Consider the following 21,883-nt stretch of genomic DNA (forward strand, 5'->3'; position numbering starts at 1 on the left):
GAAGTACCAAGTTAAATGCCTTACAGAAGTCCAAATATAGTATGTCAATGCTATTATATTTATCAACAAAACTTGTAATTTCATGGGGAAAAAAATATCAAGTTAGTCTGACAGAATCTATTTTTCAAAAACCCATGCTGATTTTCTAAATTATATTACCTTCCTTTAGTTTTTTACTAATCAGCTCCAGTATCAGCTGCTCCATTATCTTGCCTGGGATCCATGTCAGACTGACAGGCCTAAAATTACCTGGATCATCCCGTTTACATTTTTTAAAAATTGGCACAGCATTAGTTTTTCTCCGGTTTTCTGGAACTTCCTCGGTGCTCCAAGACATATTGAAAATCAGAGTTATTGGTCCAGCGAGCTCCTCAGCCTGCTCTTTTAAATCACTTGGATGCAAGTTATCTGGACCTGCTGATTTAAAAATGCCTAACTAATTGCTTCTGTTTAATATCCTCCAGAGATACTAGTGGGATGGAAAGAGTGTTATCACCGTATGATGAGACTATATCATCTCTTTTCCCCCTAATATAGAATAGAAATATTTATTGAAACATTTCTGCATTTTTGCATTATTATTGATAATTCTACCTTTTTCATGTAATAATGGACCAATACCATTGTTAAGATTCTTTTTCTTCCTAATATATTTTCATAACTTCTTATTCTCCTGAACTCTGCTGGCCATAGCTTTCTCTTGTGTCCCTTAGCTTCCCTTATCAATTTCTACAATTCCTAACTTTTGATTTATATTAATTACTATCAATCCCCGCTTTCCTCTATTTGTTGTAAATGATTTATATATTTTTTACCTTCACTTCTGTAAACCAGGTTGGTTTTTTTAGCCAGCACAAGGGTTTCTACTGACCCTGACTGGCTTTCTTTGGTTAGCTCTTGGTCAGGAGAGTTCTTGGCCTCTGGCCTCTAATTAGTGGTCTGCTTCAGTCTCTTTGCCTCTCTGGAGGCAGCCTAGTGCAGGGCTATTATCCTTTCACTGTCCCAGACCTTTCTATCTTCCTTTCCTTCTCTGAGATCTCTCTTTTTATGGCAGGCTTTGTTTTCCCTATTGGTTGCAGCTGTGGTTGCCTGCCTCCATGACAGGAAGTTGGGGGCGGGGTGGTCAAGCTTCTTGCCTTCTCCCCCTTCTGACTCAGCTCAGCATGAGGTTTGTAGACCCCATTACAGGCATCTGATAAAGTGTCCTTAAATGTTTCCCAATTATCATTCACTTTTTTCCGTTTAAAGTCTTCCTTCCAGCTGATTTGGCTCAGAATTGTTTTCACCTTTGTGAAATTGGCCCTATTAAACCACCAAGTGTATATATATTGTGGTTCTAGACTTTATTCTGCTTGCACATTATAAATGTGATCAAGTCATGATCACTTGCACCTAAGCTACCATTAACTTTTAGTTCTGTGATCAGTTCCTCTTTTTCTGTTAGAAGAAGGTTTACTGTATAGTTCCCCCATGCTGGCTGCAACACTTTTGGAGTTAGGAAATTGTCATCTGTAATGTTTAGAAATCCCCAGGATGTTTTAGTACTGGCAGCATGAGCACCCCAAGCATATGTTGTTCAAACTGAAGTCTCCCATGATCACACAGTTTTTTTTTCTCCTACACATTATAGATAGCGGTGTAAGGTGCATAATAAACCTGTTATATACTGTTTTAATTATTAACATTATACATTGTCAGAAATTTTCCGGTGCCTCCAAATAGGGATTACACACTTGCTCATTGGTCTTTTTCTCTGCATGCACAATGGAGTTTCTGTAATACTAACAGTTTGAAATTTGAGAAAGTAACTCATAAAATTGAAGCAACAGATTGAAATGGGTGGGTCCATTTATGAACCAGAGCACACAACAAATGAGAGTCATGAATCTTTAGTAAGGCTCTTAATTCATTCATGTATCCTGTACAATGCTTCCCATTTACAATCATGCTGGACATACCTCACTGTCCTGGGGGTACCCTTATAGCTCCAATCATCTCCCCTTAAAAAGAAGTGTGTGAGAAATTTTGAATAGATTTATTTAATTTAGAAACAATTTTATCTATCATTTCCCTGGTTTTGTACTTATTACAGAAAATATTTCCATAAAACCATAGCTTTTTATTATCTGAAATGTTCAGTTCTTCCAGTAGTTTGATCCTAGATGGGTGATCCCCCTTAGTGATAGGATGGTCATTTCAACAGCAACTAACTGAGAGCTTTTTTTCTTGTGTGTGTGTATATATTCAAAGTATATTTTTAAAAAGAAGAAACCCAGTTGTGACTCACCCTGTACTACAGCCAAATATGTTGCCAGTGTTGTATGAAGAAATCATAGGGATAGTCTCAAACGATCAGTGACTTAAAAGTTGTTTGAAAAGAATCAAATGTTTTCATTTTAGCCCCCTCATCGAGTGCTTTTGTACAAATCGTCAAAGTTTGTTATGGCAACAGCTGAGTTTTGCATGGTAGAAGAGTTGACTAGGTTTTGCATGCCTGTCTCTTGAAACCATAATTTGGGCTAGGCTGATTCAAAAGTCAGACCATGTTCACAGAGCATTTTGGAAAACCTGGACTGTGTTTCCAATGAATAACAAAACCAATTCATGTTTCATTCCAAAAATTTCATGGACATATATTGATCACATAAAGTAGAAGAATAGCTTCCAGTATAATGAGGTGTTCAGATTACTGCTGTGCCTTTGTTTATACCATCTTTTTAGATAACTGTAAATTCAAGATATGCCTGGCCTACAGTTAGAAAATATGGATTTAAAATTGAGGACACTGGCTTCATGTACGTAATTGAAACACCAACAAATATCAGGATTCAGTGGTTTCACAGCACTGGTATGATGATCATAGAGTCAAATACAACCAGTGAACCAAAAGTCTTGGGACTATGTGGTAAGTAGAGAGTTCTGTAAGCATTCAAATGTTCAAATGCTTTGCTGAAGAAGGGAGAAGCTTTTTCCTGGTTACAAATAATATCATGAGCAGGTTCAGGCGTACACATGTCAGTATGGAACCTAAAAGGATGATCATAGAACAATTTAGATAGTTGTGAATGTTAAAATAGTGTAAATATAGAACTGTTGTTAACCATGTTAATTGTTGAAATGCTGATTGATGCCCAGCTGTTGAAATGCAATTATTTTTTCTTGGAATTATGCCTTTGGATTTAGGCTATTTGAATCACAGGCACAAACACTGAAGTAATGTCCAAATAGATAGCCTAGTCATAAGGATGAAATGTGTCTTACGTTATGCCACCCTTGGCATCAAATGAGGTCATTAATAGATTTAGTGTTTGCTATCCATCAGATAGGAAATACAATCTGCTATTTTCACTTTCCAAAGGCCTGTATTTATTTAATGGGAGGGATAGTGATAGCTATTAACTTTATAGAAGCAGTCTACATTGATCTTGTTGCTGAATTAGTTCAGAGTTGTGTGTGTGTGTATGCCAATAACTTTTAAATTATGATCACTGTTAGGTTTCTATGGTATGTACACATGGTTTCATTGTTTCTGGAAGTTGTATGGATGAGATGTTAGGTCTATAGCGCTATATTCATTGATATAAATCGCCACTCTGACATTTGAATTATCCTCTGCTGTAAAGTGGAGCTTGAAATCAGGAATACAAAGTTCATCATTACTCTATCTTGCCAATTTCAGAAAGGGCAAATATATGTAGCACAGTATCAAATACCAGTGATAGCTCAGTCAAGTTCCATGTCCTACAGACAGTAACATGCCCCAGAGAAGGAGAGCTTGAAATTAATATCAGTATAAAATTTATTATTATGTTCACTTTATTCTGAGTTTTTTTTTCTTTCTTTTTTTCTGACTTAGTCCTAATCCTTTTTAATGTCCATCTTACTTAGAATAAACAGAATCAAGAAGATAAAGATAAAATGTTTCGTTAAGCCTAGGATTATATTTAGCCTGCAGGATTTCTTTGTTTTACTAGCCTGATTTCCAGGATTCATTCTGAGATAGCAATCAGTAATACATTTCCAATGCACATTACCTGTTACACAAATGTCTTGTAACATTGTTGTTCTTTCTAGGCTGGTGCATCAAGCCCTTCTTCTGCAGAGGGTTGCTCCATATTTTCCTGGCAGATTTGCCCCTATGGCTCCTGACTTCTCCACTTCACCCACATGAGGGAGCTATTTGGTGCTCCTGCTTGGTGGCAACAAGTATCTGTCTTGGAACAAGCTCTAGCATAGACAATAGGGAATTGGCCAATAGGGGGCTCAGATAGAGAACCCTCTGCCCCCGTCCCCCCACGCAAAGAAATGGTAGCTGTTGAGGCATCATGGGTTTGGGGAGGATCATGAGGGTCATTGCCTGAAGGAGACAGGAAGATAGTGGGAACCTGGGTGCCTCAATAGGAGCCTTTCAATAACGTGTTTCAGAATTGGAGGGGACACAATGGGATGAGCTGCCCCCATACCTTAATTTCCTAAGAGGGAAGATCTTTCGGTCTGTTTGCTGCTGAAAGCTGCATTTCCAATACTACTTTGGGAGCAGGGAGACGACATCCCAAAACATCAGGAGGGATAGGAGAGACCACTTTCCTCCCTGACCCTCCCTGCACACTGTGGGTGGGCTGGGGGGGCTGAGGTGAGTGTGAGTCTGTTTTTTTAGCCACACAGCCACCACACAGCCTGGAACTGCTGCAAAACTAACTAAAAACTAAATGCCTACTGAGCACCTCAGTTTGCTTTTTTTTTTTTTTTTCTTTCCTTTACTTTTACAGTGGGAGTTACTCCCCACCTGTGCAAGATATGAAGGTGGGAGAGACTTGCAACAGTCCTGTGGAAAGTAACTCTTTGTGAGTCTCATCATATTCATCCCATTTTGTTTCATAAACTCCATCTCCTCACAAGGCCTCCTTATGCTGACAAAAGCATGAGCCAGAAATAAGTTTCCCCCATGAACTATTTGCAGCTTCCAAAAGATTTCTTCTCTCCAAAGGCCTGTTCTTACCAATGAAATCAATAGGTGTTTTGCCAGTGGCTCCAATGGGAGAAGGATCTGGCCCCATGTATGGGTGAAAAATGATAAAATCGAGCCAATTCTCCTTTCATTGAGAGAGGATTAGATCCCTCTTGAATTACTGGACAAATATCTTTGGAACTAGTCCATATAAGTACAGAGACTGTGAGAAAAAGGAACTTTCTAAAAACCCATTGCAACAAACAGTGCTTCTTAGAAAAAAGGGATAGTGGATTTGTCCATCATGTTGCTTTTATAGTTGATGGCCCCGAAAATAGCTTCCAGAGGTGATTGATGGAGCACTCCGCCACTTTACATTGACCAGATGTCTTGCCATAATCTTTCCCGCCTTGCCACAATATTGCCCCTGTTCCAAGTTTAAAACAGAGATGAAATGTGATGCTGCTTTCTGAGCAATGAATGTAGAAAAGACTGGTTCTTTTCAGCTGAGGATTGATATTAATGTCTCTCTGGGTGCCAAAAGCTACACTTCAGTATGCTATTTCTTAAGCTTATAGGTGTTCAACTCAGCCCAGAGGTAGCAGCATGTTTGGGGGTGTGTGTGTAAAACTTAATACAGTGTCAGATAAGTACGTCTAGACATTTCACGGGAACTCCTTCTTATATCACAATGACATTTCCTCTTTTTGCATTGTTGGTTAAACAAAGAGCTGCTTCTATGTCCTTTTAATTTTTTTAATGAGTTTTTGTTTAGTGCTTGTGAAACTGAGTGCTCAGAGAATGGGCAGTCACTCTCCGAGCTGCCCTAAACAGCTCTTCCAATGGATCAGTGCATCCCTCCCTTCAATCTTCATGTCATTCCAGATGTCTCTCCTGAGCAGAGACTACCAGTTATACCAGTTTATGTTGAGGATGGATGGTTTATGCTATAGGCAGATGACCCCTTTGGGCTACAGTACATTATGGCAAACTGGATGGACTGTAGAGGGCTCCTCCTCTTTCACCTTTACACAGAGGCTGACAAAATGCATGGGGCTGTGGGGTGTTAGTCCCAGCTCTCTACTAACATCCTTATGGAAGTTCTCACGTGCGTGGCAATAGAGTTAAGTGCCAGCAAATGGTGGTAGAGTTCACTGGCTGCAGAGCAGGGTACATGTTCCACCTTCTGTGTGGGTGTGGTGACATAATTCCTGCTCTGAAGTCCATGCCAGGAGCATCCATGAGGAATTCTTATAGTACTTTCTTACTTCATAGAGGTTTGTGAGATTATATACATCAAAGATTTTGAGGCACAAAGTTATTATGTTAATGGGGGCCATATTAAGTTCCTTAGTACCTAAGAACTCATAGGTAGAGAATTCCTTCTGGAGGCTCTAGATGCAATACATCTGCTTTCACCCACCTTTGGTACAAAGAGCAGAATTCTGCCTTCTCTTACTTTGTGCCCCTTCTTTCTTCCATCTTTTACATTTCAAAAATAATATTTCTTTTCCTTACTTTCACTTTGCTTAACTTGTTTGTGGATGAACAGTTGTGCATTTTGGTTTTACTAGCAATCTGCCACATTTTGTTAGACTCTGATACTAATATGCTGTGTATATAGTTCAATACTTGGAGTATGTCTACATTGTTATAAAAGACCCACAGCAATGAGTCTTAGAGCCCCGGTCTTGACTTGGGCTTGTAGGCTCAGGCTGCTGGGCTATAAAATTGCAGGGTAGACGTTTGCGCTCAGACTGGAGCCCAAGATCTGAGACTTTTCTCCTTGTGGAAGCCTGAGCCCTGTGAGCCTGAGTCAGCTGACCTGGGCCAGCCATGGCAGTGCCGCATGTCTTTTACTGAGTGTAGACAAACCCTGTGCTTATTGATTTTAATCAGAAAAGCTAGCTAATTTATTTGAACTTCAGTTATGCATCAAGATAAAAAGGTGCACAACCCACAGCAGTGCTAACATATTGTTTACTATGATCATATGCAGGTTTCTGTGATGGAAGCTCAGCAAATGACCTGATGCTACCCAACAGAACAGTTTTAAGCAAAACTGATGCTCCATCGAATTTTATAGACAGCTGGCAGGTGCCAAGCACATTAAAGTATGTTGGAGAAGACAGGCACCAGGAAACTAATTGTTCAGTCATGGACTGTTCCAGATGTTTCAGCTTGGTGTTGAACCAGACCTTCAGTAGCTGTCATCCTTATGTACGTTAATTTCAGCGGTTTACTGTATTAGAGATTTAATTTTGATAGATTTTTATTTATTTGATATGATGTTTTTAATGTAGCTAAATACAATAATGCATCATAAATTTCATGAGTGATATCTGTGCATCTTGTTATAACTTTACATTTGTTGTTGAAAATTAACTGAAGACTGGAGCTGATCAGTATGAGACTTGCATTACAGCAGCTGACACTCAAAATCGGTGGCTGCCATATTGGTTTAATATGAATAATACAGTTTTATTTGAAAGTGACCCCAGTAAAGGCACTCATGTTTCTGCATCATATAAGACAAAAACAGTCCACTTAAAATCAAACAGATGACAGTAGATTATGACGAAAAGTGCTGGAAAGGTATGAGAGGGAAAGAATAAGTCTGGGTCCTATAATGGTAATTCTATGAATACAATATATATAGACAAAGGAAAAAAGGTTTGAGGTTCAAATAGGTCTCAGATGTAGCCAGCAGTTAAGCTTTAATGGGTTTTAAAGACCAACATTGATAATTTTGTGTAGATTTGTGGATCACTTCTGATTGCATATAGGAGCTGAGCAATGCATATCAATGTAATGGAGGGGAATTTCACACAGCCCTGTTTGTACCCAATTTACTGATTGCCCAGAGAGTGAAATATGCTCATGATTGTTTAGACTCATGAACAAATGTGCTGGTACATTTTGACTGAGCTGCAGGCCATGGACAAGCATAGTAATCAATACTCTTGGTCAAGGTGGCATGTAAAGCAGTCATGGGATACATAATGACATAAGGTACAATTTTCCCAGTCACTTAAGTCCCATTTTCAAAACCGATTTAGGAGCCTAAGTCTTATTGACTTTCAATGAAACTTAGAGTTCTAAGTGAAAATGGGACATAGGCGCTTTTAAAAATGTTACCTATGCAAACTATGCAATTTAAACACTTTTATGACACATCCAGCACTTAGAGCAACCTGAGCTCTCCATTCCACGTTGGCTGAGCATTCCTCAATGGAAGCCAAGGAGCCTTGTTGTAGGAACAAACCTATGAGGTGCCTTCTGCCACCTCCAGGCTTTGTCTCATTTTAATGGGTGAGCCTGGTTCAATGCAGTCTTACTCTACTTCTACATCAGTGAGACTCCACTGAAATCATTAGTTATGTAAAAAATTGAGTAACACAGTGGTGAATTGGATTTTGTATGCTCAAGGTTGGTAGCTGAACTCCATCTGCCATCCAATCTATCTATCCCATAATAGCCCCACATGGCACCACCTTAAAGCGAATAACAAACACATAATGTTAGACAAAAACATATTTTTGACAAACTGTGGAGGGAAATCATTTACGAGGTAGAAACATATTGGAAAACCAATGAGAGCTGTAGGTAACATGCTGGTTTGTGTCCCCAGCTGCCATTCTTTTCAGCTGTCTTCTGGATTAGGCTGGATTCTCTCCCAACCATCCAGAGCAGGCATTGGAAACTTATCATTGCTTCTAGGTGTTTCTCTCTAAAGGAGACTACACCTAGATACCCTGCATTCTCACACATGAAATAGGAGGGTAACACTAGATGAGAGGCTAAAGTCTAGATGGAAATACAGGGGGAAAAGGAAGAAAAACAAAGAATGAGGTATTTCATGACAAGAATGATTGTGCCTCCCACTGGGAAGAATAGTATTAGTTTTTTGCCCTAAGCATCCCAAATTACTTGGTTCAGGGAAAATAAGAGTTCCCTGCATTCTTTTTACATTCAGGAACCTTCATTTTCAGATGCCCTTGAAAAATAAATCCTCTTCATTTACTTGGAAAAGCTGGGTGCCCAATGCCTCTTCTGTATCTTCAGTCCAGCCTGGCAGACCTTGTGATTTCCCTGTCACTAGCTCATATAATTGCATGATAGTATCCCCAAAATAGTGGAGAAGTTCACCCTATTGCATCACGATATGAAGGTACATTCACTGTGCAACATTAATCCATGTATTTATTATTTATTAGGTTCCACCTGAATTATTCTGTGACCTGTGGGTTCAAGATGTGGAATACATTCGGAATCCTTGTGTAGCACTGGCTGCCTATGTGGCCATGTGTAACAAATTTAATATCTGCATAAAGTGGCGAAGTTCAGATTACTGCTGTAAGTACTGTGTTCTAAGGTGTATTGCATGAGGTTTCTTTAAAGCATGAGTTATTGCAAGTCAAAGATAATGCAATGTGTTTTAGTGTGGTGTATTTATAGAAATAGATCACAGCTGATCTGCCTGCTTTGCAGCATCACAATACATTTAGATTCAGAGTTCTTGCTTAATAAGTGCTCAGATGCCATGGTGATGAATGATCTATCACCTAGAATCTAGACAGATAACTAGAACAAAGACAGGTGGTAGCATGCTAAGATAGCTGCAGGAGAGAGTGAACAATGGAAAGGATTTTTTTTTCTTGTTGCTCTGGAGTGATCCTCTCTGGCCCATGCTCAGATTCGCACTAAAGAGCTTTGAAAAAAGCTGCACCCAGCCTTCTTTGGCTGGAGGAAGGACTACAGCAATAAGAGAGTGTTTGGAAAGTAAAGAGCACTAACTGGACAGAGAGAAGAGGATCTTGGATGAATACTTCTTCATAAATAGTATTAAAGAATGCCTTACAGACACACCAGTATGAATATACGTGGATTACAGCTACCATGTGTAAGTGCTGTAGATGAAGGAGTGCGTGGCTCAGGAGAATGGTATAATAGAAATGGAACAGGGAAAGTTCTGTGGGAAATAGTACTTTAAAATCATGACATATATGATATTTTTATATACAGTGTATATATACACACACACACACACACTCTCTCTCTCTCTCTCTCTCTCTCTCTCTCTCTCTCTCTCTCTCTCTCTCTCTCTCTCTCTCTATTTGGAAATCAAATAAAAAATGTTTCATACAGGCATATGTGATATCTTTGTAAATAAAAGACTTTTTTTTTTTGTGGGCAAGGATTTTTAAGTAAAAATACAGTCCGAGAATAGAAAACTGTGAACTACAAAGCAGACTGTAAGGTTGGTAACTTTTTCAACTGATACTGCTCTTACTCACAAATTATTATTTTACTATAGAGCTCACAAGATAAGTCTGGAAATATAGTCAAGTATTAGAAACTTGTTGAAGAGACATCACCCTCTTTTATTGTTATACCATAGTGACCTCTGCTGGGGGTACATAGTAGGCAAAAACAGTGAAGTCGTCTTCATATTTTCTGGTCGCTAGATGGAGATGTGTTGTGATCCAGTTTTTAAGAGCCCAGAATCCTGTGATTATAGGGGCATGATGGATATTTCCTGTGGGGTATCATGAGTATTTTTGGTAGTGATGAGCTGAGTAAGATCAACTCCCTCTTCAAACTAACCCGTAGGGTATTTGTTTTAACTTGAGCCTTCCCCATTCCTGAGCAAGCACTCCCTTTGTAAACTGAGTTTTGACCTCCCATCATGGCCATCATTCCAAGTTAGCAACTTTGTGTGGGTTAGGCATCATCACATCGAGGGGTTTAGTGAGCATGCTGCACTCTGTGCTGACCAGACTGCAGACTTGCAGGGCCTCAACACAACTTGTTAGAACTATGTCCTTTCCCCACAGCTCTCAGACCAAGAAGATGATCCATTTTTGGCTAACATTAGTAGCCTTGCCATTGTAGATTCTTTAGGAAATATGTACTCATAATAATTGTAGAAGTCATTAGAGTAAGGAGACTGACCATTATTAAAACTAAAAATCTCTCCCTTGAATGCTATGAGCTGGTCGTTGCAGGACAATGGCCTTCCACAACATTCATTTAATAAAATTTCTCACTTATTCGTTAGCACAGATAAACCTGTAAAGAGCTACCATATATGAAAGAAGAGAGACATTCTCCTAAAGTTTTCAAGAAGTATGATTAAAGCAAGCACATTGTTTTGTACTGCAAGTGAAAATAGAAGATTTGAGATTTTAAAAGAAGAGTGATCCCCAGCTGCTGTAAATTTGTAAAAATTGAAGCACTGATTTTCACCAGCTGAGGATCTCATCTTACGTGTTCTGCAGACAGAACTACATCAAAGTGAGTTGCTGTAAACTAGAGACTAGATATTGTCATTTAAACCGACTACCCATTCACGCGCCTCATATAACCATATTTGAAGCTGTTAGAAGAGAAGAATGTGCAAAAGCAGTTTGAACTGGATACAAAAGACAGCACCAATATGTATCATCCAACAGAATCATTAATGCCAATATCTACTAAGTATGGCAGCATATCAGTAGTTCCATTCATAATAATTTGGGTGAAAAGGTGTTGAGTTTTGTAGCCCGCATATGCAACTTGGTGTAGTTGATAAAGATTTGCCAGAGCCAGGGGTGGCCAACCTGACCATGAGAAGGAGCCAGAATTTACTGATGTACATTGCCAACGAGCCACAGTAATACATCAACAGTCCCCCATTAGCACCTCCCGCCCACCGGCAGCCCCGCCAATCAGTGCCTCCCCGCACCTCCCGCTCAGCTGTTTCATGGCATGCAGGAGGCTTTGGAGGAGCGAGGGCACAGCAGGCTCAGGTGAGGGGGCAGGAAGGGGTGTAATGGGGGCAGGGCCTGTGGCAGAGCCGGCACCCCCCAGCATGTCGGAAAATTGGCACCTGTAGCTCCAGCCCTGGAGTCGGTGCCTATACAAGGAGCTGCATATTAACTTCTGAAGAGCCGCATGTGGCTCTGGTTTGCCTCCCCTGTGCCAGACGCTACAGTAATCAAGATATTTGTCATTTCATTTCCTCTTGGAAATATTCAAACTATTTCAATAAAAATATATTTAAAGATAAACCTACATGTTTAAATGTTTTAAAAATCTGAACTGGTTTGTGAGGGAGAAGAAATTGTGTGTTGGGATGGTTTCTCTGGCCCTCTCCCCACTGCCTCCAAAAAGTTTAGCTATTGCCTGGGGAAAATATGTTATGTGGGAGGGAAAATGAGTTAAATTGTTTACGAAGTTTGCTCTTGACAATTTTGTGTAGATTTGTGGATCACTTCTGATTGCATATAGGAGCTGAGCAATGCATATCAATGTAACGGAGGGGAATTTCACACAGCCCTGTTTGTACCCTTCTGTACCAGACAATACCCTTATGTGCTATAGATCTTCAAAATGTGGTCTATTTTAAGTGTTTTATTTCCTTGTTAGCTTTTCCCTGCTCAGAAGACACCTCCTACCAGGCCTGTATAGCTGCCTGTGACATTCCAAGAACTTGTCAGAATGGTGAACCCATTCCTCAGGATTCAGAGTCCTGCTCAGTGCTGACAGAGGGCTGTGTCTGTTCTGAGGGGACCATTCTTCACCGTGCTCACTCCGCTCTCTGCATTCCAGAAGAGAAGTGTGGTATGTATTGATCTCCCCTTTTTGATTGTTGCCATCTGTCAAGTGATGACCACATTCTTGAGCAGGCCTCACTAATTAGTGGAGTTTCCTATCTGATGGCTGGGCTGATGATGCCTAACTCAGGGGTACTCTGGAGTTACAGCTCCAACATTGCAGCATGTCCTCCCAGCAATGCTGACTCACATCCATCCTCCCTCTTCCATTTGGAGTGGTCAGCATTGGCCATTAGCCCAGATCCAGACACTAGTTTGCAATCACACACATGCCATAGAACAACAAGATGGTCAACTCTGAAACAGCATTAAAAATTTCTGTCTTCTATTGCAATAATTTAGCCTGCACAGACAGTTCGGGAGCACCCCACGCAGTAGGGGAGATTTGGAAAACCTCCCTTAGCGGATGCTGCATGCACAAATGTGTTGACAACGAGACCATTATTCCTGTGGAATACAACTGCTCAGATATTCACGACTTAGACTGTCAGCGCTTTGGGGAAGTGGCTCTGATTGTTCCTGATGATCAGACCTGTTGTCCTCAAAAGATATGTAGTAAGTATCCTTAACAAAGTATATGAAAATATGACGTGTCCTTTCTGGCATATCCCACTTCCTTTGTGCTATGGTTTGTTTCTATACTACACATGCTATTTTGGAGGTCAGAATGGTGAAAGCTGTTTTGTTATGCAGTAAAATTCTTATAGTGGCTGCCTGGCTTCTTTATGTGGATCTGAATTTGCAGCTGGATTTGTTGCTTTTTTGAATGAATCTTACATCTAGCAACTATTGAAAGCAGTTACAGGCTAGAGTCTATAGATTCTTTTAATTGGCCAATAAAAATAAATCAACAGAATAATCCCTAATTTCGAAGAAATATAGAGATCATTTAGCCTCTTTGCAAAGTAAATTGGTAGCAAAAAATCATATCAGAATTAGGGAAACTTTATATGCAAACGTTTCTTGAAGATCCCACATTCAAAAACAAATGTTACAAGTGACTATCATTGTTCATGCCTATGACAGATTGAGATCAGATTGTTGCAAAGAGTTCTCCAGGGGGAATAGATTTTTAAAGTTGGATTTTCACAAGTGTTTAGGGTGACCAGACAGCAAATGTGAAAAATCAGGACGGGGGTGGGGGGTAATAGGACCCTATATAAGACAAAGACCCCAAAATTGGGACTGTCCCTATAAAATCGGGACATCTGGTCAATCTCCGAAGTGCTCAGCTTTAGCCTAACTCTGCTTCCAGTGAGAGTTCGGCTAATGCTGAGTGCTTTTGAAAATCCCACTATTAGTCTTTTTGCATGTGTTTTATTGTTTGTTTAAAAAAAAATGAAACACAACTTGATGTTTTCCATTTAACATAACAGACCTGTACTGAATATTGTAGAAGTTCATCATTTCTTTTTTGTATGTTTTTTTTTAATAGTTTGTAATCAGAGCTTTTGTGAATCCTTTATCCCTGAATGTAAGGGCCTGGAAAAGCTAGTCACTTACTATCGTGAAGATTCCTGTTGTCCCAATTACACTTGTGGTAGGTATTTTTATGAAGAAGTAAAAACAGAGAACTATTTTTGGCAGAAATGTCTGTATTATACCAGCATTTTGCAATATTCAAACTTATTCTGATGTGCTACAGATTAGAAGTTCTTGCAGGATTTCATAGTGTGAAAATTTTGGAGTGAAACTATAAACCATTTGCAAAAATGGATTGAGTTTCACAGGAAAAAAATGTCAGTGCAGACATCATTATGCCTGTACAGAGCTCTCTTTCACTTGTAAACCCAGGGTTGGATTCTAGTGCATCTTGTGCAGGTGCACTGGCAAAGTAGCCTTCTGTGCTAGGATCAGGCAGAAATGTGACCTAGCACTCTGTGGAGTGCTGAGCCAAGGGCACGACTAACATGCATAGCTGTGTTCCTCTGCTCTAAAGGGCTCTGTCCCAGTGACTTGGGGTTGCAAGACTATGATCTCCTCTCTGCCTGCTGGTGCCTGGAAGCAGGCACTGAGGTTAGCACATGCAGCTCCTTCTTCAGTTCAGATGTAAAGAGTGCTGATGAGTTTGCTACCTCCTGAGCTGTTCTGTCTGTGACTGTCCTGCACAACCCAGACGGCTCAGGAAGCCCCACTCAGCTGCTCTCCTCCTCCCAGTCTTAGGTAAGAAGAGGCAGAAATTCCTCCTGTGCTCTTCCCTTCGTTTTATTTTCTGCATGCAGTTTGCATGATGTTGTTGTCTACTTACCTTCCTCTGTGGTGTATTTAGTTGAAGGGATGAAAATGAGTGCTTATGGAGAATGTTATTTTCACAAGAGTCCAGTGTCTGGGATGTAGGTGCCTTTTGGTTTATTATTTCATAAATCTAAATACATAGATACGTTGTTCTGAGATTGGCTTGACCTTGGTGATGCTATAGTGCCTCCCCCCTTTGCTCTTGCAGGCAAGGGGGGGCACCATACTTTTGCCCAAAGATTGACATTTAACAAAAAATGTTTTGTGCTTGTTTTAGAATGTGACCCATCCAAGTGTGAACCAGTGGAGCAGAGTCAGAACTGCCGAGAAGACCAAACTCTGATTGCTGCTCGTGTGGAGGGGACCTGCTGCATATCTTATATATGTGGTATGATATCTTCACTTAATGTGACTGTGCGTGTTAGCATATAGGCAAGGATAACTGGATAATCATGTATCATTTAAGGCCACACTGGGGCACCCAACACAGCTGTTTAAAGCCCAGATGCCATTTAAAAACTGTTTGTTGCGTGTATAGGACAAGGGAAACAGAAGACACCATCCCATGTGCGGTTTTTTGGGGAGCTTCAAAACAGCCCTGCATGATGTTGTAGCAGAGCTGGGGATTCCATGGAATGGGGATTGAGGGCTGGGCCAGTGTAGATCAGCAGCTCTCAAACTATGGGGGAGGGGGCTCTCAAGGGAGGCATAAGCAGTGTGCCTTTTTTTTAGAGCTATGGCTGTCAGCCCTGGGTGGCTGGGGCTCATGCAGAAGGGCTGTGCACACCTGTGAGGCAGAGATAAAGGGGACAGCTGGAGCCTCATCACCCAGGCTCAGGCTTTCCTTCCGCCCCATTCCCTCTCCAAGAGGCAGCCTGGGCTCAGGCTCCTCCCACCCCAATTCTTCACCTGGAGGAGGCGGGGCTCCGGCTGTCAGCCCCAGCGTGGCAGCAGCAGTGCAGGAGTGGCAATGTGGCACTAAGTCTGCTGTGGAAAGTGATAACGATGAATATCACTTTTCACATTGCCACCCTTACTTCTGTGCTGCTGCTGGCATGGTGCTGCCTTCAGAACTGGGTTGCGGTATATGTACTTGTGTATGGGGGGGGCGCATAAATGACTACAGACACAAAGAAGGGGGGCCTGATCAAATAAGTGTGAGAACTGTTGGTGTAGATCAATAATAAAATAACACTCTTGGCATCATGCAAGATTTCCACTTGCTGCAGTATAGATCTTTGCCGTACAGCCAATAAACTGTCCTGTATGTGTCCCTCGAGTATACCCTTTGTTTTTGCACTCTATTGATTTCAGTGGAGCACAGGGTGAATCTTCCTGGCACGCATGCAACCTTTAAGGCATTAAAGAAAAACTGTCAAATAGCTGGGGTTTCAGTAAAGACTTCCACCTGGGACAAACCTTAAATGCATTTGTACCAAAGGAATTTTCATTGCTGACAGCTTTCTATGCTCACTCTGTTAGCATGGAAGTTGTGTGTTGAGTGTGGAGCTTTCTCCTGCACAACCCGTTATCCTTTTGCCTGTGTTTGATGTCATAAATCTTTCAACTAGAAATGCTTGTGATACCAAAAATTCAATACTGTGTTTTTGCTGCAAGTTCAAGTAAGAGGATACAACAGGTGTCAGGGATAAAGCCTTTTGTTGGGAATCAAAGATGCAGTACATCCTCACTATAAAGCCTTTAACAATTATGAATCTTGGGCTATTGTGAACCTGATCCCTGGATCCCACCTGGAGCCCTGCCACTGCAGTAGGGAGCTCAGAGCTTCTCTGGCCTCGGGGCTATGGCAGGGAGCAGAGAGCTGTCTGCTCAGGCTGTGGCCCAGGGCTGGAGGAGTTCTTAGCTCCTGCTGCAGGGCTTGAGATATCAGTCCAGCAGTGCTCTTTCAGTATAGTGAACCCCTGGCTATAACAAACAAATGTCTTGGATTCCCAGGGGTTCATTATGGCGAGGGTGTACTGTGTTTATGTTCAGGCAGACTGAGGGTGCTGTAAGACAGCTGAGTGACTCAGCAGGCAAAATACAGTTACAATTAGCAAGATCTTGTGTGCTATGTCTCAATAACATTTTCAGTTCCCTTCCTTTCTTGTATTTAAATCTTTATTTTCTTCAGCATGTGGGGTTTGCTCTGATCAGATACCAAAATGTCAGGAAGGAGAAGTGCTTATCGTGGATGGCAACACTACGGATAGATGTTGCCCTGCATACCAGTGTGGTAAGTTGATTTGATTTTTTTTTTTTTTGTGATTCTTAAATGAAAATAATAGAGTCACTGAACTGAATTTCCTAGTAATAAATGTTCAGTGCTATAAATGGTGGAATGGATATCTCTCTCCTGTTGGGCATATAATTCTGTCCTCTCCAGTGCTGAACCTATACTCTTATAATGTTTAAAATATCATGTTCATAAAGCAACATCTATACATCTGTGTCATGCCTGGGTACTGGTCATTCCTGGCACTGAATAGTGGAGATTAATCGAGATCAACATGGAGCATTGTAAAACAATTTTAAATGCAACTCCTCACACTCCACCCCGGCTGGAGCTTTTCATGAGTGAGCAATTCATTGCCTGTGCTTTGTGTTTCTGTTCATAAAAAAAAATATTAAAATATTTATAACCACATGTTGAAGGTATTTTTTTCTTTCTTTTAGTTTGTGAAACTTATCGTTGCCATGAATTCCAGTGTGCACTAGGAATGTCTTTGGTGGAAGTTTGGAGCCCAGAAAAGTGTTGTCCCTATCGTACATGTGGTAAAATGATCTGTGTTCATTTTAACTATGTTAGATCCTGTTGAGCTGGTAAGATCTCTGTGGCCTTTTAGCCTGAAGGCTACAAAATAATCAGAGTTATTCAGCTGTTAACTTGCCCAGGGTGCAGGCTGTTTTGGATATGTCTCCCATGTAGAGGTGCTGGTGCGCAGATGAAATAGGGAGTAGCCAGCTCAAAGCAAGGAATCTCTTAATCTACCAGATTTTTTCTTTTTTCAGAGAGATCGTAAAATAAATAGTTCTAATAGCTACAGGGCAAAGTGGTCTATGGGATCCATTTATTTGGGATTGGGGGTCAGGCTGGAACAGAAGTCAGGTGCAATTTGTCTCCACAGTATTGGGCTCAGCAGGAGATGTTTCAAAAGCCAGCAGGGCTTCTGTAGTGACTACTTGGTGCTGTTTGACACTTTTTTGTTTTAATGCAAAAGGCAAGATACTTTTCTGAATGACAATTTCTGTTTTTGTTTTATTTTAGAATGTGCATGTGATACAATCGCTAAACCTCAGTGCAAACTGGTATGGAATCCGTCTTGTTAAAATGAATTATTTTAGAATTTTCTTAGCAAAAATATTTAAAGCGTCAGTAAATTATGATGAACTTCTTTATCTTTCTCCTCTTTTTACATTGCTTTAGTGGATAGATTAGATAATTATGGAATAATAAAGCTGAAATGTTAGTCATGAACATGGTTTAAAACCTAAGAAAAAAAATCATGCAGACTAAAATGACTAGCAGGTATCAATTTGCTTTTCTCTTTTAGGATCAAATCCCGCCCTGAAAAATACAGACACAGGAACTGCATGCACACATCAGAGGACAGGATTTAGCATTTATTCTGTCAGAAATTAAAGACTTACATTATCATTAATTTAATACTATCCTGTCATGATGAATATGTCAGTGTTTTTTAAATATCAGGCTCTGATTCAGTAAAACACTTAGTCATGTTTCAATGGGACTGCTTACGTGCATTCTTCTCACGCGCTTAAGGTTCGGCACAGGCTTCATTACTTTGCGGGATGAATATATTTTGAATTCATTGTGATTATTTTATCCAGAAAAATGTACTATCCTTGGAATAATCAATAACAAATGTAATTTAACATTTTAATGAACAAATAGTATTTTTCTCTCCATGAAATATTATAGTATAACTGTTTAGAAAAAGCTAACAATAAAGCTGTTATTAATAGGTTTTTAGAGGTTTGTTTGGAGCGGGAGAGCGGGAGGAAGGGATGAATTTGATTAATCTTTGGCCAATTTTCTTTCATATGCACTATGTAAAATGTAGGATCATATTCTCTGCTTGTATAATTCCATTCACATCAGTGGAGTTATCCCAGCAAATGACATGGCCCATACAGTAGGCAGATTTCCATTAATGGGTGTGCCACTGGATTTCAGTCTTGACCTGCCGTGGCCTTTCCACTTCAGTTTCAAACTCTTCTTATACTGTAATCATTCTCACTTTGGAGGCATAAACAAATGTCCAATAAGTCACAGCTACTAAACTAATTTTCACTTGTGGGTGACCAAAGTCAGATTCCAGTCAAGGCTTCAGAGGTAAAAGACTAGTGCAGGGGTCGGCAACCTTTCAGAAGTGGTGGGCCGAGTCTTCATTTATTCACTCTAATTTAAGGTTTCATGTGCCAGTAATACATTTTAATGTTTTTAGAAGGTCTCTTTCTAGAAGTCTATAATATATAACTAAACTATTGTTGTATGTAAAGTAAATAAAGTTTTTTAAATATTTAAGAAGCTTCATTTAAAATTAAATTAAAATGCAGAGCCCACTGGACCAGTGGCTAGGACCCGGACAGTGTGAGTGCCACTGAAAATCAGCTTGTGTGCCGCCTTCGTGCTATAGGTTGCCTACCCCTGGACTAGTGTATTAACTATGCCACTTAGCCCTGAAGTGAAAGTTTAAGGGAGAAAAATCAAACAGGCAAACACTTGTTTGTGACATCACATTCTCTTTTTTTCTTTTGTGTGGATAGGGGGAGAAACTGCAGATAGATGAACAGTTTCAAAACAGCACAGAAAATGTTTGTGGCTGTACTAAGTACAAGTGCGGTAAGTCGGAGAAGAGTTTGTGTCAAAGACATATCCCCTACAGTGCTAAGGGTGGATCACCTGCTGTGGACCATGCATTCACTTCTGAAGCCTGGCACCGAGGGGCAAGAATTCATTGAAATACCCACACATAGGGTTGTGGGATGGAGCAGAGAAAAAGGAGGGTACATGTTAGGCTCTCTCACTAACTGCATAGTTGTGTACAGCCTCCCCCCTGCATACCTGGACATAATTCCCACTGCAGGAGAGCAGGGCAGGGCAATTGGGGACATGAGTTGGAGGCAGTGCTGAGATGCTGATGAACAGCTAATTCAAGCAGCATGTTTCTCTTCACGGGGCTCAGTCCTGCAGTACTGAGCACTAGCCCCAGCCCAGCAAAGCATGTAAAGGATATGCTTAACTTCTAGCCCTTGAGTAGTTCCATTGATCCATTATGAGACTGCGGCACAGGTGCTGCAAGTTAAGTATGTGCTCAAGTGCTTTGCAGGATGGAAGTCGCAATGCTCAATGCTGTGCAGAAGCATATCTCATGCTTCTGAGATATGCTGCAAAGCATATCTCAGAAAGTACAGAATGAGGCCAGAAGAGCCTCAGACTTGTGCTGCTCTGTGGAGCAGGAATTCACACACGGTACTCAGTAAGCCATATTAAGGGTTGCAGGTTGGATGGAGTCAGTGGCACCTGCTGCAAAGACATGTTGTTATTTCTGGTCTAGGGGCTTGTATACACAAACATTTTAGTTCTTGGAAAGCTGGGGTGTGATTTTATCCTGCGCTAGCCTGCCATGCTCTATTGCCTGCATTCACCCTGCTGACACACATTAACTGTTGGTTAATTTGCTTTGATCCAGTCCTGCACATGAAATGCAATCTGTTAGGTCTCCACTTTCAGTTCCTGCAGATCTCCAGACTGCAGTATGTGTGAAGTTCTTTGGGTGTGGCCTCAAACTCTTATGTTGTACCCTGATATGTATGTATGATTGTATGTCAGTAATTCTTCTCCATTATATAAATATACACGTGTTTCCCTTTCACCCAGATGTACACAGCCAGAGGAGTGTATACAGGGCTTAATTTGGAATGAAAGAGGTGCCGGGCTCAAGCAATTTTTTTTGCTTTCATAACTGATGCAGCAAACCAGAGGTGCTGGGGCTATGAACTGCCAAGCCTAGAGGTGCTGGGGCTCAGTCCTGGCAAGCCCCAGCACAAATTAAGCACTGATTGTACGGCCTTTTGCCTACAGTCATTGTAAGGCTCCTAATAATGGAATATTCTATCCACTGCTACATATCTGGCATTGTTATGGTAGGAACAATTTTGGGGCTGTAGTGAATGCAATTAAACATTCTTATTAAAGCCATAGGGCTAGGTGCTCAGCTGGAGTAAACTGGTGTCGCTGTATTGAAGTCAATTGAACCGTGCCAATTTCCTTCAGTTGAGGCTCTGACCCCATTTTTTTTAAAGATATATTAAACACGACATTAGCTTTTGTCTTCCTAGTCACTCTGTAATAAACATTACCTTTTGTTTAGCTGTTGTAAAGCCAAAGTGATTTGTGTGAGTGTGTTGTATATTTTTATATACTGTTGCAGTGAGAGACAAGGTGTGTCTGAGTAACGAGAGAGGAGTACTGCGTCCTGGACAGACAATTATGGAACACACACCTGATGGCATTTGCTATACTGCTTATTGCACAAACATGATTGATCCCTCCACCAAATACTACAGGATAAATATCTCCTGGACAAACTGTGTCATCAAGTGTGAAGCTGTAAGAAATTCACAATTTTAGACATTCATTTTGTGTTTAGTAATCTTGATTAAACTATGACTTTCATTGATTATATTCATAGGAACTGGGTGCTGAGATTAACCAACTATGAGCTCCTTCCTTAATGATCTATTGTAGCTCTTCTGATTAAAATTGTGCGCTGTTAATAATAATGTAAATTTAAGGTCAAACTCTGGCCCCCATTAATGCAGCAAACTTTAATGCTTCTGTATGCTGGCTGGCCTAGACCTATTCGGTGCTTTCCTGTGCAAATTATTTTGCAAAAGTATCTGCATGAGTTGGGGGTATAGGAGGCTGTGGCTGGCTGGATCATAGAACATGCATGGTAAACTAAACAAACTTAACTTTTGAACCCTAGACTTCACCCCAGAATAACCCCTGTTCAGCTCTACTCATGGAGGACATGTGGATCAGCCACTCTACGAGTTGGGATTAGCCTTTGCC

The 21,883-nt window shown here is 40.6% G+C and overlaps 1 protein-coding gene across 6 annotated transcripts in view; it reads left to right on the forward strand.

The window, feature by feature from the left end:
* Positions 1–21,883, forward strand: part of OTOG (otogelin) — a 161,147-nt gene that overhangs the window by 117,799 nt on the left and 21,465 nt on the right. For 5 of the 6 annotated variants that reach the window (XM_039537300.1, XM_039537298.1, XM_039537299.1 and 2 more), the window contains 12 exons: positions 2,722–2,905; positions 6,948–7,168; positions 9,166–9,304; positions 12,359–12,553; positions 12,889–13,101; positions 13,982–14,086; positions 15,059–15,169; positions 16,916–17,017; positions 17,458–17,556; positions 18,050–18,090; positions 19,573–19,648; positions 21,240–21,418. In XM_039537300.1, the coding sequence (XP_039393234.1) occupies positions 2,722–2,905; positions 6,948–7,168; positions 9,166–9,304; positions 12,359–12,553; positions 12,889–13,101; positions 13,982–14,086; positions 15,059–15,169; positions 16,916–17,017; positions 17,458–17,556; positions 18,050–18,090; positions 19,573–19,648; positions 21,240–21,418 (1,665 nt within the window). Of the gene's footprint in view, positions 1–2,721; positions 2,906–6,947; positions 7,169–9,165; positions 9,305–12,358; positions 12,554–12,888; positions 13,102–13,981; positions 14,087–15,058; positions 15,170–16,915; positions 17,018–17,457; positions 17,557–18,049; positions 18,091–18,335; positions 18,554–19,572; positions 19,649–21,239; positions 21,419–21,883 lie in introns of those variants that run through there. The other variant, XM_039537303.1, reaches the window with a different exon arrangement.

Source organism: Mauremys reevesii, linkage group 4, assembly GCF_016161935.1.
Source record: "Mauremys reevesii isolate NIE-2019 linkage group 4, ASM1616193v1, whole genome shotgun sequence".
In the NCBI taxonomy this organism is placed as follows: Eukaryota; Metazoa; Chordata; order Testudines; family Geoemydidae; genus Mauremys; species Mauremys reevesii.